The sequence below is a fragment of the Protopterus annectens genome, chromosome 5.part0 (assembly GCF_019279795.1).
Source record: "Protopterus annectens isolate FY-2018-M chromosome 5.part0, PAN1.0, whole genome shotgun sequence".
Classification (NCBI taxonomy): domain Eukaryota; kingdom Metazoa; phylum Chordata; order Ceratodontiformes; family Protopteridae; genus Protopterus; species Protopterus annectens.
In genome coordinates this window covers 1,489,909,077-1,489,926,987 of record NC_056735.1, presented here as the reverse complement: position 1 = coordinate 1,489,926,987, position 17,911 = coordinate 1,489,909,077, and the positions used below count along the sequence as shown (strand labels likewise).

The 17,911-nt window shown below is 43.0% G+C and overlaps 1 protein-coding gene across 11 annotated transcripts in view; it reads left to right on the top strand.

The window, feature by feature from the left end:
* TENM4 (teneurin transmembrane protein 4) overlaps positions 1-17,911 on the top strand; it is a 4,497,462-nt gene that overhangs the window by 4,430,456 nt on the left and 49,095 nt on the right. For all 11 annotated transcript variants that reach the window (XM_044071318.1, XM_044071319.1, XM_044071323.1 and 8 more), the window contains one exon: positions 1,972-2,114. In XM_044071318.1, coding sequence (XP_043927253.1) covers positions 1,972-2,114 — 143 coding nt within the window. The remainder of the gene's footprint in view (positions 1-1,971; positions 2,115-17,911) is intronic.

Below are 17,911 nucleotides of genomic sequence, written 5' to 3'. Positions count from 1 at the left end.
AGGAGAGCACCAGTACCAACTTGGGATCTCAATTTTGTTTTAGAAAAACTCACACTGCCTCCTTTTGAACCAGCCAGCACAGCTGATTTAAAATTCTTATCATGGAAAACTGCTCTGCTCCTAGCAATAACTTCAGCAAGAAGAGTCTCAGAGTTACAGGCATTAATGGCTGTGGAACCTTTCATCATTTTTCATCAGGACAGGGTTTCTCATAGGACAAACCCAACATTCATGCCAAAAGTGGTCTCCAATGTGGCCCTGAACCAGACCATTCATTTACCAACTTTCTACCCAAATCCCCAGAATAAAGGGGAGAGACTTCTGCACACTTTGGATATACACAGACAGCTAAGATTCTACTTGGGCAAAACAAAAACTTTCAGAAAAACTGAGCAACTGTTTGCAGCCTGTGCTGCAGGATCACAAACAAGGAAAACCTATTACAAAGCAGACAATTTCAAAATGGATAGGACACTGCATCCGCTTCTGTCATGCACAACATGGCAAATCAGTGCCTAAGGGCATTAGGCCACATTCTACAAGAGCAGCAGCCACTTCAGCAGCCTTTCTCAGAGGAGTACCAACCAAAGACATTTTAGAAGCTGCAGCCTGGAGCTCAGTGCACACTTTTACCAAGCACTACCACTTACCTCTCTACTCTAAATCCAGAGCAGGCTTTGCCACTGCAGTTCTGCAGGGCCTGATAGCCTCTCCAAATCCAGTTTAGATCCATCCGCCTACCTCAGCTTTGGGATTCTACCCAAGTGTAATAACTGAAACGATGAACATAGTACAGTTGTGTACCTACCATAAATGTAGATGTTCGAGTGTATTCACTGTTGCAGTCCAGGTTACCCACCCACCATCCCTCTTTCTTTGCTGGGGCTTATCTGTACTTCTCTATTCTATACAACCTATGTGGTGTATTTGCTTGTAGATGAAGGTAATGTTTATTTTGTGCATGCTTTTTGTAAGCAATGTTTTTAGCCTACCCTTTTGGGGGCACCTGACATCTGGGGTAAGAAAAACTGAACAAAATGGCGTCGGTTGCATCTTTTATACCCCTGGCACACTGACGTCAGGGAAGAGGCGACAGCAACTGACGCCGGATCAAGACTTTGGAACTCGGGCCGACTGCAGGTCGCCTGCCAGCAGGATAACCCAAGTGTAATGACTGCAACAGTGAATACACTCGAACATCTACATTTATGGTAGGTACACAACTGTACTTTCTGTCACTTGTACTACATGACAGCAATTTGATATTCCAAATGTTCATCTAAAAAGATGGATTCCATAAAGATAAGTAGGTAGCTAGATAGATAGACAGACAGGCAGACAGATATGTATAAACATTACATTTATCCACCACTGTTATTGTGGCCTGCATTGTGGCTAAAAAAGGTCCATGAAGGACAGGCACAGTTACTCAGGTAAGAAATTATCAAAATGTAAAAATGGCTTGCCTAATAGCTTGCAGTATTGACATGGGGTAATCATGTTTATTTTTAAAAAAGTAGACTACACCCTTTACATGGAGAAGGTTTATAACTGGTAGCACATTTAGGCAAGCGGGGCATTCAGTATGTATTTGCACTGCAGAACTGATGATGCATGTGGGCCTTACTTTGAAGTGTTATTGTTCATCTGTCTCAGACTGAGACATCTGCTTCAGAGACAGGAAGTCAATAAGTAATATCAGTAAACCAGAATTTCTGTATCAAAGGTACACCAGATACATTGTGATCTACAGTTTGCATCCAAGAATGCTCCTGTTAGGAAGTTTAGAAATCCGTTAATATAAAGTGAATTGAATAAATTACATACCGTAATGTAGTTTTTCTTTTTAGAAGTTTATTATGCAGTTCATATAGCAGTCATGTCCAGCCGGTATGCATCCTGTTTAATTACTGAGTAACACCACCAACTGCTGATAAACTGATTTTCTTTGTTCATTTCTTTTTATTGAAGATGTCAAGAGCTGGTTGCTCACATTTGGATTTCAGCTTTACAATGTTATCCCGGGATACCCCAAACCAGAGAACGACGCAGCAGAGCCTTCTTATGAACTCATTAACACTCAGAGCAAAACCCAGGAGTGGGACAACAGCAAGGTAATCAATATCATTCACTTGTGTATTCCATTTTCATTAGTAGGAATCGGAACAGGTTCATACTAGACACTCCGGGGAACTGGGTTGATGCCGTTTATAGATAAGTGATATAATTAACCTAGAAATAGGTTCAGATCCCATTACAATAATGGCGTCAGCTTAAAGACTAACTTCAGGGGTTCGATGTGAAAAGAATGTTTTCAATTATTTTCTTTTATACTGGTTTACTCATTTTTCATCTTTTTTGCTGTATTTGCTTTTTTTTCTTCTTTAGTTGCAGTTTGTTACATCTACCATGTCTGTTTCATCTCTCTCTGTCTCTCACACACACACACACACACACACACACACACACACACACACAAACTCCTTAGCTGATATGTATATTGTATGCTGAATTTGGTGTCAGTTGGCCTATTTTGTACTGACCATACAGACATTATCAAATCCTAGTTGCTGAAAGTCCAGTATACTTTACTACATCCCCAAATCACTATGTTTAAGTGCATATACATTCACCTGCATATAAGTTAGCCATGCATGCACTGATCCATCTGCAAGTTTCTTCAAGTGACATTTGTGTATTGCATGACTTAGAATCTTGCAACCGCAACTTGAATTTTGCTTAGTAATTTTACTTAGTGTAACGCGATATTTATCATAAGTATCATTGCTGCAGTTTATTCTTAAATCAGTAGATGTTTTTTTTTTTTTCTTACCACTGATCATTCCTATGTCATCCTTTGGGTGACTGCTTATTGTGGAGCCATCATGTATGCAGTCTCTGGTGTTGTCTTTTCATGGCCTTGACCTCACTCCCCACAACCCTACAAGAGCATCCTGTATCATTCCGATTCTGTCACACATGCAACCAGTGCATGTTACCATCACTAGCTAAGGCTTGCCAGTTCCACATCATGCAGTCTTACTGCCATTGTGAAGCCTCTACTTATATGGGAAAATCAGTTAACCTGGTACCTAATATGGGCTAATGATTTTCCCTGAAAAAAAGTCACCAACAAGTGTGAATGTGGGAGGCATATTTTCCTTAAAGACTGTAATTTAAGCTGTTTGTTTTCTCTTGGGGCTAGATACAAACTTTGTAAGACGTGTATAAATTGTGGAGGAGAATCATAAATGTTTATGGTTTTGTGGAGCATCAGAGGCTGGTCAAAGAAGTTAAGAGGGAGCTCAGAAGTAGGAAAGACGGTGACAGTTAACTTGACTCCCCTACCCCATGTAGAAAAGAATTGCGTCTATGATAATCATGAAGTTAGTGGTACTGGGACAAACTTGTGTCCTCATCTTTCTCAACAGGTGAACCTTTAACCAGTTCTGAGCATAAAAAAAAGTTTAAGAAATCACTTAAAAGGTGCCATAAGACTAGCAGATAGAAGGATTGTATTTCATCTAGTCTGTCCAGTCCAACTGATGAGTAGCAAGCCATTTGTTGGGTCTGATCTGGAATTTGATAGTGTTCCTTGCCTCAGGCCTCTTTATGGTTCCCCTCTTTAATCCTCCTGTGCAGTAGCTGTCCCCAGATCTCATTCGCCGCCTTTAGTGTTGGACTGATTGCTAGCACCTTTGGCTAAATCCTCCATTTAATATGCATTTCTTACTGTATATCCTTAGTTTTTGGGGGAAATATTTTCTGTTTAGGATCTTTTAGACTCATATTTACTTTATTATGCACTTTCTCCTTTTTTCTGTTTCAACTAATTTTCTCAACTGCTTCATGGCAATTAGACAGGCAGCATACTGTCTCTCTCCCTGCTTCTGTTAAAAACATATATGCTTTCAGTAATTTTAATAGTATCTGTTTCTTCTTCAGTAGTTCTAAGTTTGTTAGTGTTTAGCTTTCAGTTTCTAGTATTGGCAGTTATGGGGAAAGCCAACAAAACAGTTTCAGGAAACATGGCAAGTGCAGACACAAAATAGAGCCCCAGGACATCCACAACCTTTGTGTGGTGTGCCTGGGGCCAGAGCATTTCTCCACAGACTGTTCCATTTGTAAGGCCTTTAGGCTTCATTTTCGGCAGATAGAAAGAATCAGTTGATTTTAAAAGGACTCTTTCCTCCAGATCCTTCAGCAAGTAAGCCCGAGGAAAAGAAGGAAAAACAAAAGGAAAAGGACAAGGCAAAGATTTTGACTCCAGGAAAAAAAGGAAGATGATACGGGCTTGTCCAGGGCCTTAAAAGTCCTGAGAATAGAGTCAGCATAGTATTTAAGGGACCCATTACACTGCAAGAGTCTTCTCCCTTGGCTGGACCTGATAGTTATCAGGGATAGGTCAGCAGGCACTCGGCAGAAAGATAGTTGTCCTGCTATGTCTCAAATACCATCCTCTTCCTTTTCACTCAGGAACACTACCTATGCCATTTGGGCAATGAGGGCTTTTTTGAAGGTACAGATTGAGATGGGTGTCATCCCATCCCCCTCAGGTTGGACCTGTATCACCCATACTTGCTCCTTCCCTGTTTACAATTCGGCACCACTGGAGACTGCATGTCTGGCATCAACCAGTACCCTTACCTCAGCACTGATACTCAAGCATCCGATTCACACAATGCTGAGATCTATGACATTGATTGACTCTCAAGAATGACTGCTCAACATCCTGTCTTTGGCACCATCTTCAACACAAACTCACTTGGTGCCATTTCAGAAACCTCAACCTTTGATGCATAAGTGCCCATCTCCATCTTGAAGCTTGCTGGGTCATCAGTATTAGGATTCCCCTGCTCATTGTTACTTAAATCCATTTGTTTGGGGATAGACATACTTGCAGACCAGGGATCTCCAGTACCAGTGGATTTGGCATTGTCATTCAAAGTGATGGAGATGATTGCACTCTTCCAACGGTACCGCCATAGCCATCAAGGATGTTGACTTCAGCCTCAGACACCCAGCAATCAGTGTCTCAGGCCATTCATCGTATGTCCCAAGGTCAGAGCAGAACAGGTTGAATCAAGGAACCTATATATATATATGTTCAGTCTGAATCTTCTGGGAATTTGGATATCCTCTCTCAGACATTACTAGATAGAGGATGTGCAAGAGGGGGCCCATAGGCCACTTAACAGAGTCACTGAAATCTGACACAGACTTGTATTAGTAAGAAGGTTTCCCTAATCCCTTCCAGAAGATGCCACCTTTGACAATATCCTTGAATTGATGATACTGAAAGGATCCTGGCCAACTGAGCTTAGCCCCCACCCCCCAGGATGAGGAAGCTACCTCCTGGGTGATCCCTCCTGCTGGCCAGTATGAGGGCATGGCAGGAAAACGATTATTCAGAAGGTGTACAAAGAAAACCTGATTGAAGTCTTTGCCCTACCAAGAATTCAGACTTCTAGTGCACTCTGTGATCATAGCAGCAGCCATCAAGCGAGAGCTGTTGGATGATGCAGCCACCGTGCATCCACTTGACAAGGAATCCAGAGTGATGGACAAAATGCGGAAGTGTACATAGATTTCAGACACATTTGCCTTGAGGGCATTTAATTATGATTGTCATATGAATCTCATCCAAAGAAATTTAATAGAACAAGCCTCAAAGTCTTTCAAACGTCATCCTTGCCAAAGCGAAGGAAACAGAGACCACAGTCAGGGCCATACTGAACATTACTAACCTCTTTGTGTGGCTACTATATAATGCAGCTGAGTAACTGTAATAGTCACAGGCATTACCATGAGGTGTTATGCTTGACTCTGCCTTTGTGACTTTGTGGACAGGTTTAGGGTGTCCTTTACTATGATGATGCCTGTTTATTTACATCCATATTAATAGACAAGTTATTGAGGAGTGAGCAGGAAGGTAACATGATGTCTGCTGTAGGTGGCATATTAGAGACTCCTCAGAGATCCTACATCTGGAATTAGAAGGGTCAAAATCCTTGTGATTTCAGAAACCCCATTGGCAACCTTTTGACTCCACCTCAGACAGAGACTGCCATAGCATAGATGGCACCTTTAATGAATGCCAACTTAGAGGTTGTGGGAATCTGTAAAATCAGAGATTCTGGTGTCTCTTTTCTAGCAAGCAGTCCCAATATCCCTGAAGGCTTCTCCGACTGCTCATCTCTGGAGGCAGTTGAAGCTGTTTCTGTCTCTATTCATTTGCATGGATGTTCATCATGCAGAACATTTGGATGAGGGAGGTAATATCCAGAGGCTATACCATACCCTTTTCCCACCCCACCAATCCCAGCTGCTTCCAGATGTTCCACCCTGCCACCTAGAAGTGTTCAAAACAGAAGTACTTGTTGTTTCAGAAAAGTGGCGCACAGCTACAGTTATCCCACTCCACAAGGGGGGATCCACTTTGGATCCCAGAAACTACCGTCCCATCAGTCTGACAAGCCTTATCTGCAAGGCGATGGAGCGTATTATCATAGGTTCATAGGTTCATAGGTTCATACTAGGCTATCTGCCCGAGGGCATTTACAAGCCTAGCCCCCCTTTAGTATGGGGAACTATACCCATTATTTTGCTGTGCCTCTGTCGAGCAGTGACACTGAGGTAATCCCTGGGGTATATCTGCGATCTCCCATCCATTGGTCAAGATTTCTCTTGAACAAGGCCAGCGAGGTGCTCTGCCTCACATATACCGGGATTTTATTCCACAGCATAGGAGTCTTTGGGTGATGAATCTATCCCTCCAGCATGTCCTATTAATAGCCGTGTCGAGGTTTAAGTCTCCTGCCCTTGTGGCTCTGACGGATCTAGATTATTTGAGGTGAAGCATATTCATCAAATCTGGGTTTGACATGGCCTTGTATGTTAGGCAAAGGTCACCTCTGAGCACTGAATAGAGCTGGAGTTCTTTCAGTCGGGCAGCATAGGACAGATGTTTGAGACCCTTTATCCTTTTGGTGAGGAACTTTTGTGGCCTCTCCAGCTGCTGCAAGTGTCGGGTCAGATACATTCGAATGGGGCATTGTACTCAATCATTGGTCTGATGAGTGATGAGTATAGGAGACTATGACCTCCCTTGATCTAGATGAGAATCCCTTCATGATAAGGTGGGCAATGTAGAAGGTCTTCCTAACTACTTTAGCTACATGGGTGTCAAATGACAGACTACTATCAACCTGGGTCCCCAGGTCCCTGATAACTTCTTCTGTGCTCAGTGGATTGCCACCTATTTGGTAGCTAGGGTAACCTTGTTTTTCCCGAAGGGTATGACTATGCATTTTTGGCATTTAACTTTAGGCCATGGCTCTGGCACCAGTTATCCGTTCTGTGAGACCCTTCTGAAGGATATCTGTGTCAGATGTGTTTGCAGTCATCTGCAAACTTTGTCAGCCATAACCCTCCTGTGTTTGCTTGTACTGAAAAGTAGATGCCAAACAAGAGTGGGCCCAGGACTGAGCCCTGTGGTACACCACTTGTGACAGGCTTTGAGTCTGACATGGCGCCAGCAACTCTGACCCTGTGGGTTCTGTCACTCAGCCAGTTTGCAACCCATCTTGTGATGTATGGGTTAACATTTAAGCTGATGAGTTTTTCAATGATACCCGAGTGGGGTATTGTATCGAAGGCCTTCGCCAGATCGAGGTAGGCTGTATGGACTGCCTTTCCCTCATCAATGGCTTTGGTGACTGTTTCAAAAGTCAACCAAGTTTAGAAGGCATGATCTGCCTTTGACAAAGCCAAACTGGGATGGATCCAAAGTCTGCAAATTCCTATGTCTTTATTTATGAGGTCCATTATGATCCTCTCCATGGCTTTGCAGATAAGGCTTGTCAAGCTAATGGGCCGTAATTTCAGGGTCGGTGGAGGCACCGCCTTTGTGAAGTGGGAGCACAGTTGCAGTTCCAGAGCTAAGACTGTGATTAAACAGCTGTCCTAGCTGTGGGTTTAATTCCTCGTTGAGTTCATGGAGCACACAGCCGGGGACACCATCAGGACCCATGGATGCTGTGTTTTGCTTTGGAGAGAGCAGTTCTCACTTGGGCGTTGGAGATGTTTGGGGCTGCAATAGTTTGGTATAGATATCTCTCCTTTTGGGGAGGGGAGAAGTTTGCACTGAACCTGTCAGCCAGTATGTTGGCAATGTCTGTAGGATCAGTAATCTTCACATCATTTTGAACTAGTTCTGAGCATATCTGGGAGTTTCCTCCCAGGTTTCTAACATAGCTAAAGAAGGCCTTATGATTGTCTTTTGAGTCTTTAGCTATTTTTCTCTCAAAATTTGCTTTGGATGATTTTATGAGAGCTCTTAGTTTTTACTTATAGTGATCAAGGGTGTCTTACCTTTTAAGGATTTTGCTCTATCTTGTAGTAGCTTCCTCCTTTTGTTGTAGAGTTTGTTTATGGCTGGGGTCCACCAGACTGGACGCTTGCCTTTGGTACAAAGAGTCTTTGTTTTGCTTGGGATTGCCTTATCCAAGCAGTCCTGCGGGTGCTGGTAGAAGGCATTTGTAAGTGATTCAGCGGCTTGAGTACTGTTTTCCGCCCTCTCAGGGGCCTTAAAGGAGACCACACTAGTCTTTAGAAGTGTGAAGTCGGCTTTCGAGAAGTTCTTTACTGTGGTCTTTTTATTTCAGGTGGGGGTGGGATGAGGACCTCCAGCGAGATTAGTTTGTGATCTGATCTCACCAGTGAGGGGTATACTTCCGGTGTTGAAGATTGTGCTCCCATGTTCGTGATGATGAGATCAAGTATGTTTTCTCCTCTTGTGGGGATGGTGACAAGTTGTTCCATGGCATTTGAGTTTATGAATTCCAGGAACTTTTGGGCTAGGGTGTTTGGGCTTGAGTAGTGTTCCCAGTCTATATTAGGGTAATTGAAGTCACCTAGTATGATGGTGTTTGGTGATACATTTATCCTCTAGTGTTTTCAGGAAGGCCATGTGAGGTTCCTGAGTTTGTGAGGATGGCCTGTAACATGCTACAATTTGCAGAGCAGTCTTGCCTATGGTTAATTTCACCTGGATGGTCTCCGATGCATCGGTCTTGAGGTGTGGGTGTCCTTGATGAATACGGATACCCCTCCTTTCTTGGTATTGTCCGGATTTTGGGGCCATGATAAGAGGTAAAACCTGATAGTGCTGGGGTGCTCTCAGGAGCCTTGAACGAGGTTTCTGTCACTGCACAGACATCAATGTTCTCCATACTGAGAAGGGCCTGCATTTTGAGATTTAGACTTCTGGCATTGAGCAGCATTACTCTTAGTTTTTCCTTTTTGTGTTCTAGGGTGGTAGGTTTAGAATTTGAGCCTTGCCTAAAAAGGCACTATGGGGTGGCAAGAGCCTTTGCCAATATCCGAATCCCAGGGTGACAGGTGCAAGCCATCCCTGCAGCGTGGCTTGTCCAGCATGTCATCCCAGGTAGACAGACATTGGATCCCCTTTGAATGACACCAATGTTTAAGCCAATTGTTAAAGCTGATCATCTTATCTCTGTATTGTGGCATCATTCTTGGTGAAGGTAGGATACTGCTCAAGGTCAGGGTCATACCTGCCTGGGCTACATAATCAGAGAGCTCCTCAATGTCTCTTTTCATGTAGTCCAAGGAGTCCAAGGAGGTACGTCTCAGGTCGTTTACACCAGCGTGGACAATGACTGAGTCGTATTTGTACCTGCTGTTGAGAGACCTGAGTGCTTGCGTTATGTGGCGGATTCTAGCGCCCGACAGGCAGCTTACTGTGACCTTCTCCTTACTCAGTCTGGTGCAGTGTGTCTGACTATGGAGTCACCAATGACTAGTGTGTCTGGCATTGTGTTTGGCCTTAAGGGCTGTGACTGTTTGACACTCTGACTGTGAGGTCTATGTGTTGCAGGTGTTGTGTTCTGAGGTGGTGGTTGTTTGGGTGTCTGCTTTGGTGGCCTCTGCTGTTTTGGTAGATTTTTGATCAGAGCTGCCGAGTATGTCTTTGTGTGTTTATGTGTATGATTTGAGGTTGTGATGGTACTATGTGAGACTGGGTCTATAGTGTGTGTGGTAGCCTTCTCCTCCTGACTGGTCTTGCCAGTCCTATGTTGAGAGAGCTCAGCCTCCAGTTTGGCCGTATAGTTGCATCTCTCGCATGTATTTGTGTTTTGTGGGAGGAGGAGAGGGTTGTCTGTGTACATGAGGCAATTGTAACATTGCCTCAATATTCCCAGGTTCACCAGCTGAGCAGGAGAGGACACTAGCAACTGATCCCTCGACATGGAACTTATAAACAAAGACATTGTCAACCTTCAAACACTGGACCCCACCTAATTTGGGTTCATGAAGGGCCGATCTTGTCTCCTGAACTTGATTGACTTCTTCAAATCAGTCTCCAGAGCCATGGACAAGGGTAAGGTGGTCCACACAGCTTATCTAGACCTTGCCAAGGCCTTTGACACCATCCCCTACTCTGGAATCATAGATAAACTTACTAAGCTGGGCATTAATCCCTACGTCACCCAATGAGTTGCTAACTGGCTTACTGATAGAACCCACACTGTAAAAGTAGCCGACTCCAAATCCAGCTCCAGACAAGTGACAAGTGGAGTACCTCAGGGTTCAGTCCTGGGACCTCTCCTGTTTGGCATCTACTTCTCTGAAGTACAGGACAACACTAAGGGACTCTGGATAACAAAGTTTGCAGATGACTGCAAACTGGGAGCCATTATTGAATCCCTAAATGATGTGGATACTCTACAAAAGGGCCTTACAGAAACAGATGCTTGGTGCCAGAGCCATGGGCTCAAGCTCAATGCCAAGAAATGTATAGTTATCCCCTTTGGGAAAAAACATGTGTCCGTGAATTACCATATAGGTGGCAGTACATTAAGCACCGAAAGTTTGATAAGAGACTTAGGGACACAGGTGGACAGTGGTCTCACCTTCGATAACCACATCGCCACAACAGTCAGGAAATCCTTCTATGTGGTACACCTCATCACTAAGGGCTTTTCATCCAGAAAAAAGGAGGTCATTGTCCCACTGTACTCATCCCTCATTAGACCCATTATAGAATACAATGCCCCATTTGGTATATACCTCTCAAGACATCCGCAACAACTGGAAAGGCCACAGAAATACCTCACTAAAAGAATCACAGGCCTAAAGCAGATGCCCTATGCTGACCACCTTTAAAAACTCCAGCTATACTCTGTCGCATATCGTCTACTCAGAGGCGATCTTTGCTTAACATACAAGGCCATGTCAAACCCAGAGCTGTTGGACATGCTACACTTAAAGAAATCCTAATCCCTCAGAGCCACATGCTCCAGGGATCTAAACCTTGTCATCACAATAAACAAAACATGCTGGAGGGATAGGTTCCTGACCCAGAGACTTCCCAGACTCTGGAATAGATTGCCCATACATGTCAAGCAGAGTGCCTCTTTGGTCCTCTTCAAAAGGAACCTTGACGATTGGATGGGAGAAAGGAAATTCAGCCCGGGGATTACGTCAGTCGCCCTGCTAGACAGGGGTCCAGGGAAGTAAATAGTGTGGGAAGAAATAGCCAGGGAATTGTTATGGCTAGGCTTGTATAGGCCCTAGGGCTGATAGCCTAGTACCAACCTATGAACCTATGATCCACCCATGAGGTCCCACCAGACCATAGACAGTCCAAAATCTACTCAAAATTATTTTTAGTTGCAAAGAAAAACAAGGACCTCAGGCCCATGCTAGATCTCCATATTTTGGCCTAAACCTACACATTAAAGTGGCCCCATTCAGAGTGGTCATGGTGCTTGCAATTTTGACTTAAGTGAAAGCTAACAATTGGATGTGCTCAGCAGATCTCCAGGGTGCCTATCTCCATATCAAGATATCCAAAGTATCCAGGCACCTTCTACATTTCTGGCTAAGAGCCAGTCATTTCCAATTTAGAACCCTGACCTTTGGCCTCACAACAGCCCCACCCCCGGGTATTCACCAAGTGCATGGCAGTAGTCACAGCCCACCTGAGAATCATATGGTATCAGTGTATTCTCATACTTGGGCTATTGGCTTCTCACTGCTATACCCAGAGAGTCTCTTAAATCCTAGCTAGAGATTACTTGCTTACAGGTATGCCTTTCTTTAGGTATCTCATTGAATTATGAAAAGTTAGGCATCCAACTGGCTCAGTCTATACTGTTTTTCAGCTGCCAATCTGGACACAACAAACTGCATTGTTAGTCTTCCCCCAGACAGAATTCATTTTTTCAGAGAATCATTCCAGAGTCTTCTAAATCAGACTTCTTCAGCTTCTCTGATACTCTGAATCCTAGGGTTGATGACCTCTGTGATGGTCATGAAAACTCCCACACATTTTTACATGCACATACTGCAATGGCTGCTCAGAGTTCAAAGGTCTCACATTTCAGATCACCCCTCAACACCCATATGCAGAACTCATTTAAAGTGGTGACTAACTTCTCCATCACTTTCTACAGGAAGACCCCTTGTTTTCCCTTCACCATTGGCAGTTTTCACCATTGACACCTTCCATCTGGGATGGGGGCATTTCAAGGGGAGGATTGTCTAGGGAACTTTGAATCAGACAGAGGCCAATCTTCATATGAGTATTCCAGAAATGAGGGTGGTCCTGCTTGCATTGCAGGAATTCCAGGACCTTCTTCTTCCAGGCGTTATTTCCATTTAAACAGTCAGAATGTCTCTAGTGTGATATTTGAACATGCAAGGAGGAACCAAATCCTACAGCCTTTGCTGAGAGGTAATGAAAGTTTGGCATTGACCAGTTACTTCACATTACTTTCTGGTCACAGTGCATATTCAATGAGAGCCAAATACATAGCAGACTGGCTGAGTAGGTGCACTTGATGCCTTACAACTGGTCTCTCAATTCGACAGTAGTCCAGCAAAGTTTCTGCTGCTGAGGCTAGCCGTGCTGTAGTCTCTATGATTCCTTGTCCAATACCAAGTGCAGCAGCTATTTCACCCTGATCCCTCCAGATGGACAGTTTACTCTAGTTGGACAGTGACTCTGTTGACTTCTCTATGCCTTTTACTGTCTTCCTCTAATCTCAAGATTCTTACCAAAAGCAACAGTATGCAATGCCATTGCTTCATCTTTGCCAAGGCAAATCTGGTTTCCCTTGCTCAAGCCTCACCTAGTGAAGCATATGTCATGTAGATCCTTGCCAGTTCTTTTCTTGTACCTGTCCATGTAGTCTCACCTGGACTTATAGAATCTAAAATTAATTGCATCATTTCTCAAGTTCCCTTCATGGCCAAAGACCCTTCATTGTCTGAGTGTAAGTTTGCATTTAATCTGCATCTCAAAAATAATCCACCTGTAATGTGCACAAAGCAAATGGAAATGCTTCCCTGTATGGGCAGAGAATAAAGGTATTGATCCCTTTTTAGGTTCCATTCCAGTGGCCTTTCAGCTCCTATCACATTTATGTGACACTTGGTTCAAGTTACTGCACAATTAAGGTATAACTAGTATTCATTTCCAGGTTTAACAATGTTTTTTTTTACATACATTTTGTTGTTTCTTACAAATTCTGCAAGGCTTTTTCAAAAAGAACTTCTTCTGAATCCTCCAGTAAAGGGCCTGGTCCCACCTTGAGACCTGAAGTCTGCCTTAGAAATATTTACAGATGCCTCCTTTGAACCATTATCTGCACAAATGAAATTCCTTTCATTAAACACTTTTGTTCTTAGTAGCTGTTTATTGATTGATTGAGTGATTGATTGACATTTGATGACTGGGAAAGTCCAACTGGGTTAGAAGCCCATTTTCAGAGGAGGCCTGGGGAGAAAAGCTCCAAATTATTACAAAACATTTTAAGAATAATTTTACAATCTTCAAAAATAAAAAAAAACATCTGTATAAGAGATTAGACATAATATAAAAGTGTTGGTTAAAAACTGATACAAGGTATTTGACAATCATTTAACATTTAGAAAAAATTTAGACAGTTTGCAGAGAAATGAAAGGTAAGTCAGTCTAATGTAAATAGGAATTGCAATTTGAAGTGAGGGAAAAACAGGCTTATGGTATATTTAGAGAGCAAGTCAGGGAAGAGAATGAGTAAACTGGCTCACTGATAGAACCCACATAGTCAAAACAGAGGACGCTACCTCAAGCAGTAGACCTGTAACAAGCTGTGTACCCCAGGGTTCAGTCTTGGGGCCTCTGTTATTTGGGATATACTTTTCTGAGGTGCAGGCAAAAACCAGTGGGCTATGGCTGACCAGGTTTGCGGATGACTGCAAGCTGGGTGCTTTCATCAATTCCCCTAGTGATGTGGACATCCTCCAAGAGGGTCTCACTCAGACAAATTATTGGTGCCAGAAACATGGTCTCAAGCCAAATACCAAAAAATGCATCATCATCCCCTTTGGAGAGAGTGATGTCACCACAAATTATCACATTAACAACATCCTAAGCACGCAATCAGTCGTGAGGGATTTGGGCACCCAGGATGATCGCAACCTGACTTTTGACCACCATGTTTCTTCCATTGTACGGAAAGCCTTCTACAGGGCCCATCTCATAAGTAAGGGTGTCTCATCCAGGGACAAGGAGGTCATAACATCCCTGTATTCTTCCCTTATAAGGCCCATTATTGAGTATAACGCCCCTTTCGGTGTGTACCTCGCAAAGCACATGCAACAGCTGGAGCGACCACAGAGGTTCCTCACCAGGAAAATCCAGGATCTCAAACATCTACCATACACAGATAGGCTAAAAGCCCTATCCCTCTATTCATTTTTTACAGACTCCTCAAAAGTGACCTCTGTCTGGCATACAAGACGATCATGGACCCCACCTTGATGGGACTGCTGCATATCCGCAAGTCAAGCTCCACTCGAGTAACTCACATGTGCAGCCTCAACCTGGTCTTTGACATCAACAGGACTTGTTGGCAGGACAGATTTGTGTCCCCGAGACTCCCCCATCTATGGAATAGACTCCCTCTCCACGTCAAGCAGAGTACCTCTTTACCCCTTTTTTAGCGCAAACTGGATGGGAAACAGAAAATACACCCCTGGGATTCCACCCGGCATCGAGTGCTGGCTTGTCTAAACATGAGCTAAACTCTTCGCTAGGCTTATAAGGGCCTCAGGGCCAATAACCTAGTAACCTCGTATAGTAGTAAGGAAGTAAGTGAAGAAGGGAGAGTAAGGAAATATAAGGAATGAAAAGATACCTGTTCACATTTAGGGATATAGTTTATCTTGTATTTGAGCAAGAACAGAGACAGATTTTAGCTAGAAAGTCTTTCAGGGTAGTTTTGAAAGGTGGGAGGGAGGGTATAGACCTAATGGGTGCAAGTAAGGAGTTCCAGGCCTTAGCAACCTTGTATTAGTACAATGCCCATCAGATTTGCTAGGTTGATATATAGGGGTTTTTGGTCAGTGGATCACAATGACCGACTGGGGACATAGCTGTGCAAAATGCTTTTAGGGCAGACAGGCAGATGGATGCTGGATAATTTTGTAGTTGGTAAGAAGTTGTGTATTTTAGTTGAAGTGGCAGTTCTAACCAGTTTTGGGTTTTCAGTGCCATATAGTTGTGGGTTCTGAAAAGGGTAAGTGCTGCAAATTTATCAACTTTGTTATAGCATTTTTCAAGTTTTTATTTTTGGGAAGCATGTAGGTTATTAAGGATGGGAGCACCATAAAGAAGAAGAGTTGGGAGGAGATAAGTAGTGGCAAGTGTAGCTTTAGTTGCGTCAGTGAAAAGGTTTTTGGTTCTGTAAAGCATCTCTAGCTTTTGATGAGTTTTCTTATGTAATTTTGTATATGCAGGTTGAATGTAAGATTATCATCCACTATCACCCCTAATAGTTTGTTATGAGAAGTGACTTTGATGGTTGTATTATCAAGACGGAGGATTTAAAATTTTGTTTTTTTTTCATGAGGGAGGGATTTGGGGAAAATAGTAGTAGTTTGGTCTTTTTTTGGGTTGAGCATGAGTTGCGAGTTATGAAGCCATGTTTTAGTGGCTGTTAAAGCTTCCTGAGTAATTTTTTGGAGCTGTATCATGTTGTCAGCTGTATAAATGAGGATGGAATCATCTGGGTACTGTATTAGGGTGGCCTGTTGTGCGGCAGTATAGAGGGTGTTGGTGAAAATGTTAAAGAGTAGGGGGCCAAGGAAAGAGCCTTGTGGTATACTGGTGATGACTGGGAGGTATGGAGAGAGGGTGGAGTGCCATTTTATTGACTGATACCTATTGGACAGGTAGCATTTGAACCACAGAAGTGTAGGCTGCGAGAGACCTAGAGAGGACATTTGTCAAATCTGCAGGCAGAATTTGAGAATTGCTGACTTTATCTTCCAACCCTCCACACTTTATCTATCATAAAGACAGCATATCTCTCTAAATTAATCCTTCCTTTAATCTCAAAATTGCTACAGAATCCAATTTAAACCAGCCAATGCATTTACCTCTTTTCTGTCTTTTCAACAAGGGAGACTACATTCTACACATCCTAGATATACAAAGACAGTTCGGATTTTATCTGCACTGGACTAATGCATTTAGTTGCATTGCAGGAATTCCAGGACCTTCTTCTAGATCTGGAAATTACATCTAGTTTATAATGTTGGTAAATGTATGCAATGTAGACCATGTTGCTGCAGCACAAACGTCATCTTCAGACTGAACTAGGAGAGGAGGATCGGGCCTATTTAAGCCATATACATTCATACTTAAAATGTGACACAAACAGCAGTGACACTGTCTTATTGGACACTATCTCTAGACCACATCTGCTTTGGAGACCAGTCCTATAAGTGAGCAGTTCAGATAGTGAAAGAAGAAAATCAAAAGTGACACAGAAGAGTTATTTTAAACCCTTCACACCAAACAAGCTTGGACAAAGTGTCTAGGATCACCTTGTCCAGATGGCCATTTGACTACATGTCCTTTGCATACACTTCACGGAACAAATCATTGCCAGCTAAACCTAGAGCATGCAGCTTCTACAACCTTTTTTAGAAACTGATGTGCATGAAATTTGTGATGCAGCAACAACATGGCCAGTGTTGCATACCTTTACAAAACACTATAAACTGGATATAATTTACAGGTCCAGAACAGCCTTTGGAGCTACAGTTTGTAGAGATGTGCTGTTATGATGCCACTGAAGAATTTACCTGGCTTCGGATTCTGACCAATCAGATGGATTAGACAGACTGGATGAAGTAGAGTATGGAAGTTACATACTTTCCATAACGCTGGATCCTCTTCATCCTAGTCCAGTGATGTGAACCTTTTGGGCCTGGCGTGTCAAAAATTCAGAAATTGCCTATCTTGACTCTGCTGGCATGTCACCCCCCCCCCCCCCCCGTACAGAAAAGAAACAAATATTCGCTTATTTGAAAAACACAGTCCAGTCATGTGTGCTTCTATGTATTATAAAAATAAAAGAAAAACTAGTGACTTACAATAGAGAAAACTATATGCGCGCTGATAAGTGGGCTTAAAACTGTGCACCAAACATTACCCTACTTTTAATAGTAATTTTGAATTGAACTGAAAAAAAATATGGAACACATTGCATTTGATGTGATTAACATCAATTAATGACTTTTTTGTTGCTGACTTTTAATAGATAACTGGAGGGTCACATATTTCTTGTATTTTTGTTCAGTCAGTTTCTTTGGTAACTCGGGTGTTGGTGAACACTGGTGTGTCACCAAAAACGTCATGGCGTGTCACCTTTGACACCCATGTCATAGGTTCGCCATCACTGTCCTACTCCATCTGATATGACATCCCTCCCACTGCCCCCCTTCCAAATTGGTACTAATTCCTAAGGACCTGGTAGACCAGCCTGAAGCTGTCATAGCTACATCATACAAATGTCATCTCGTCATACTAGTCAAACTCAATGTGAAG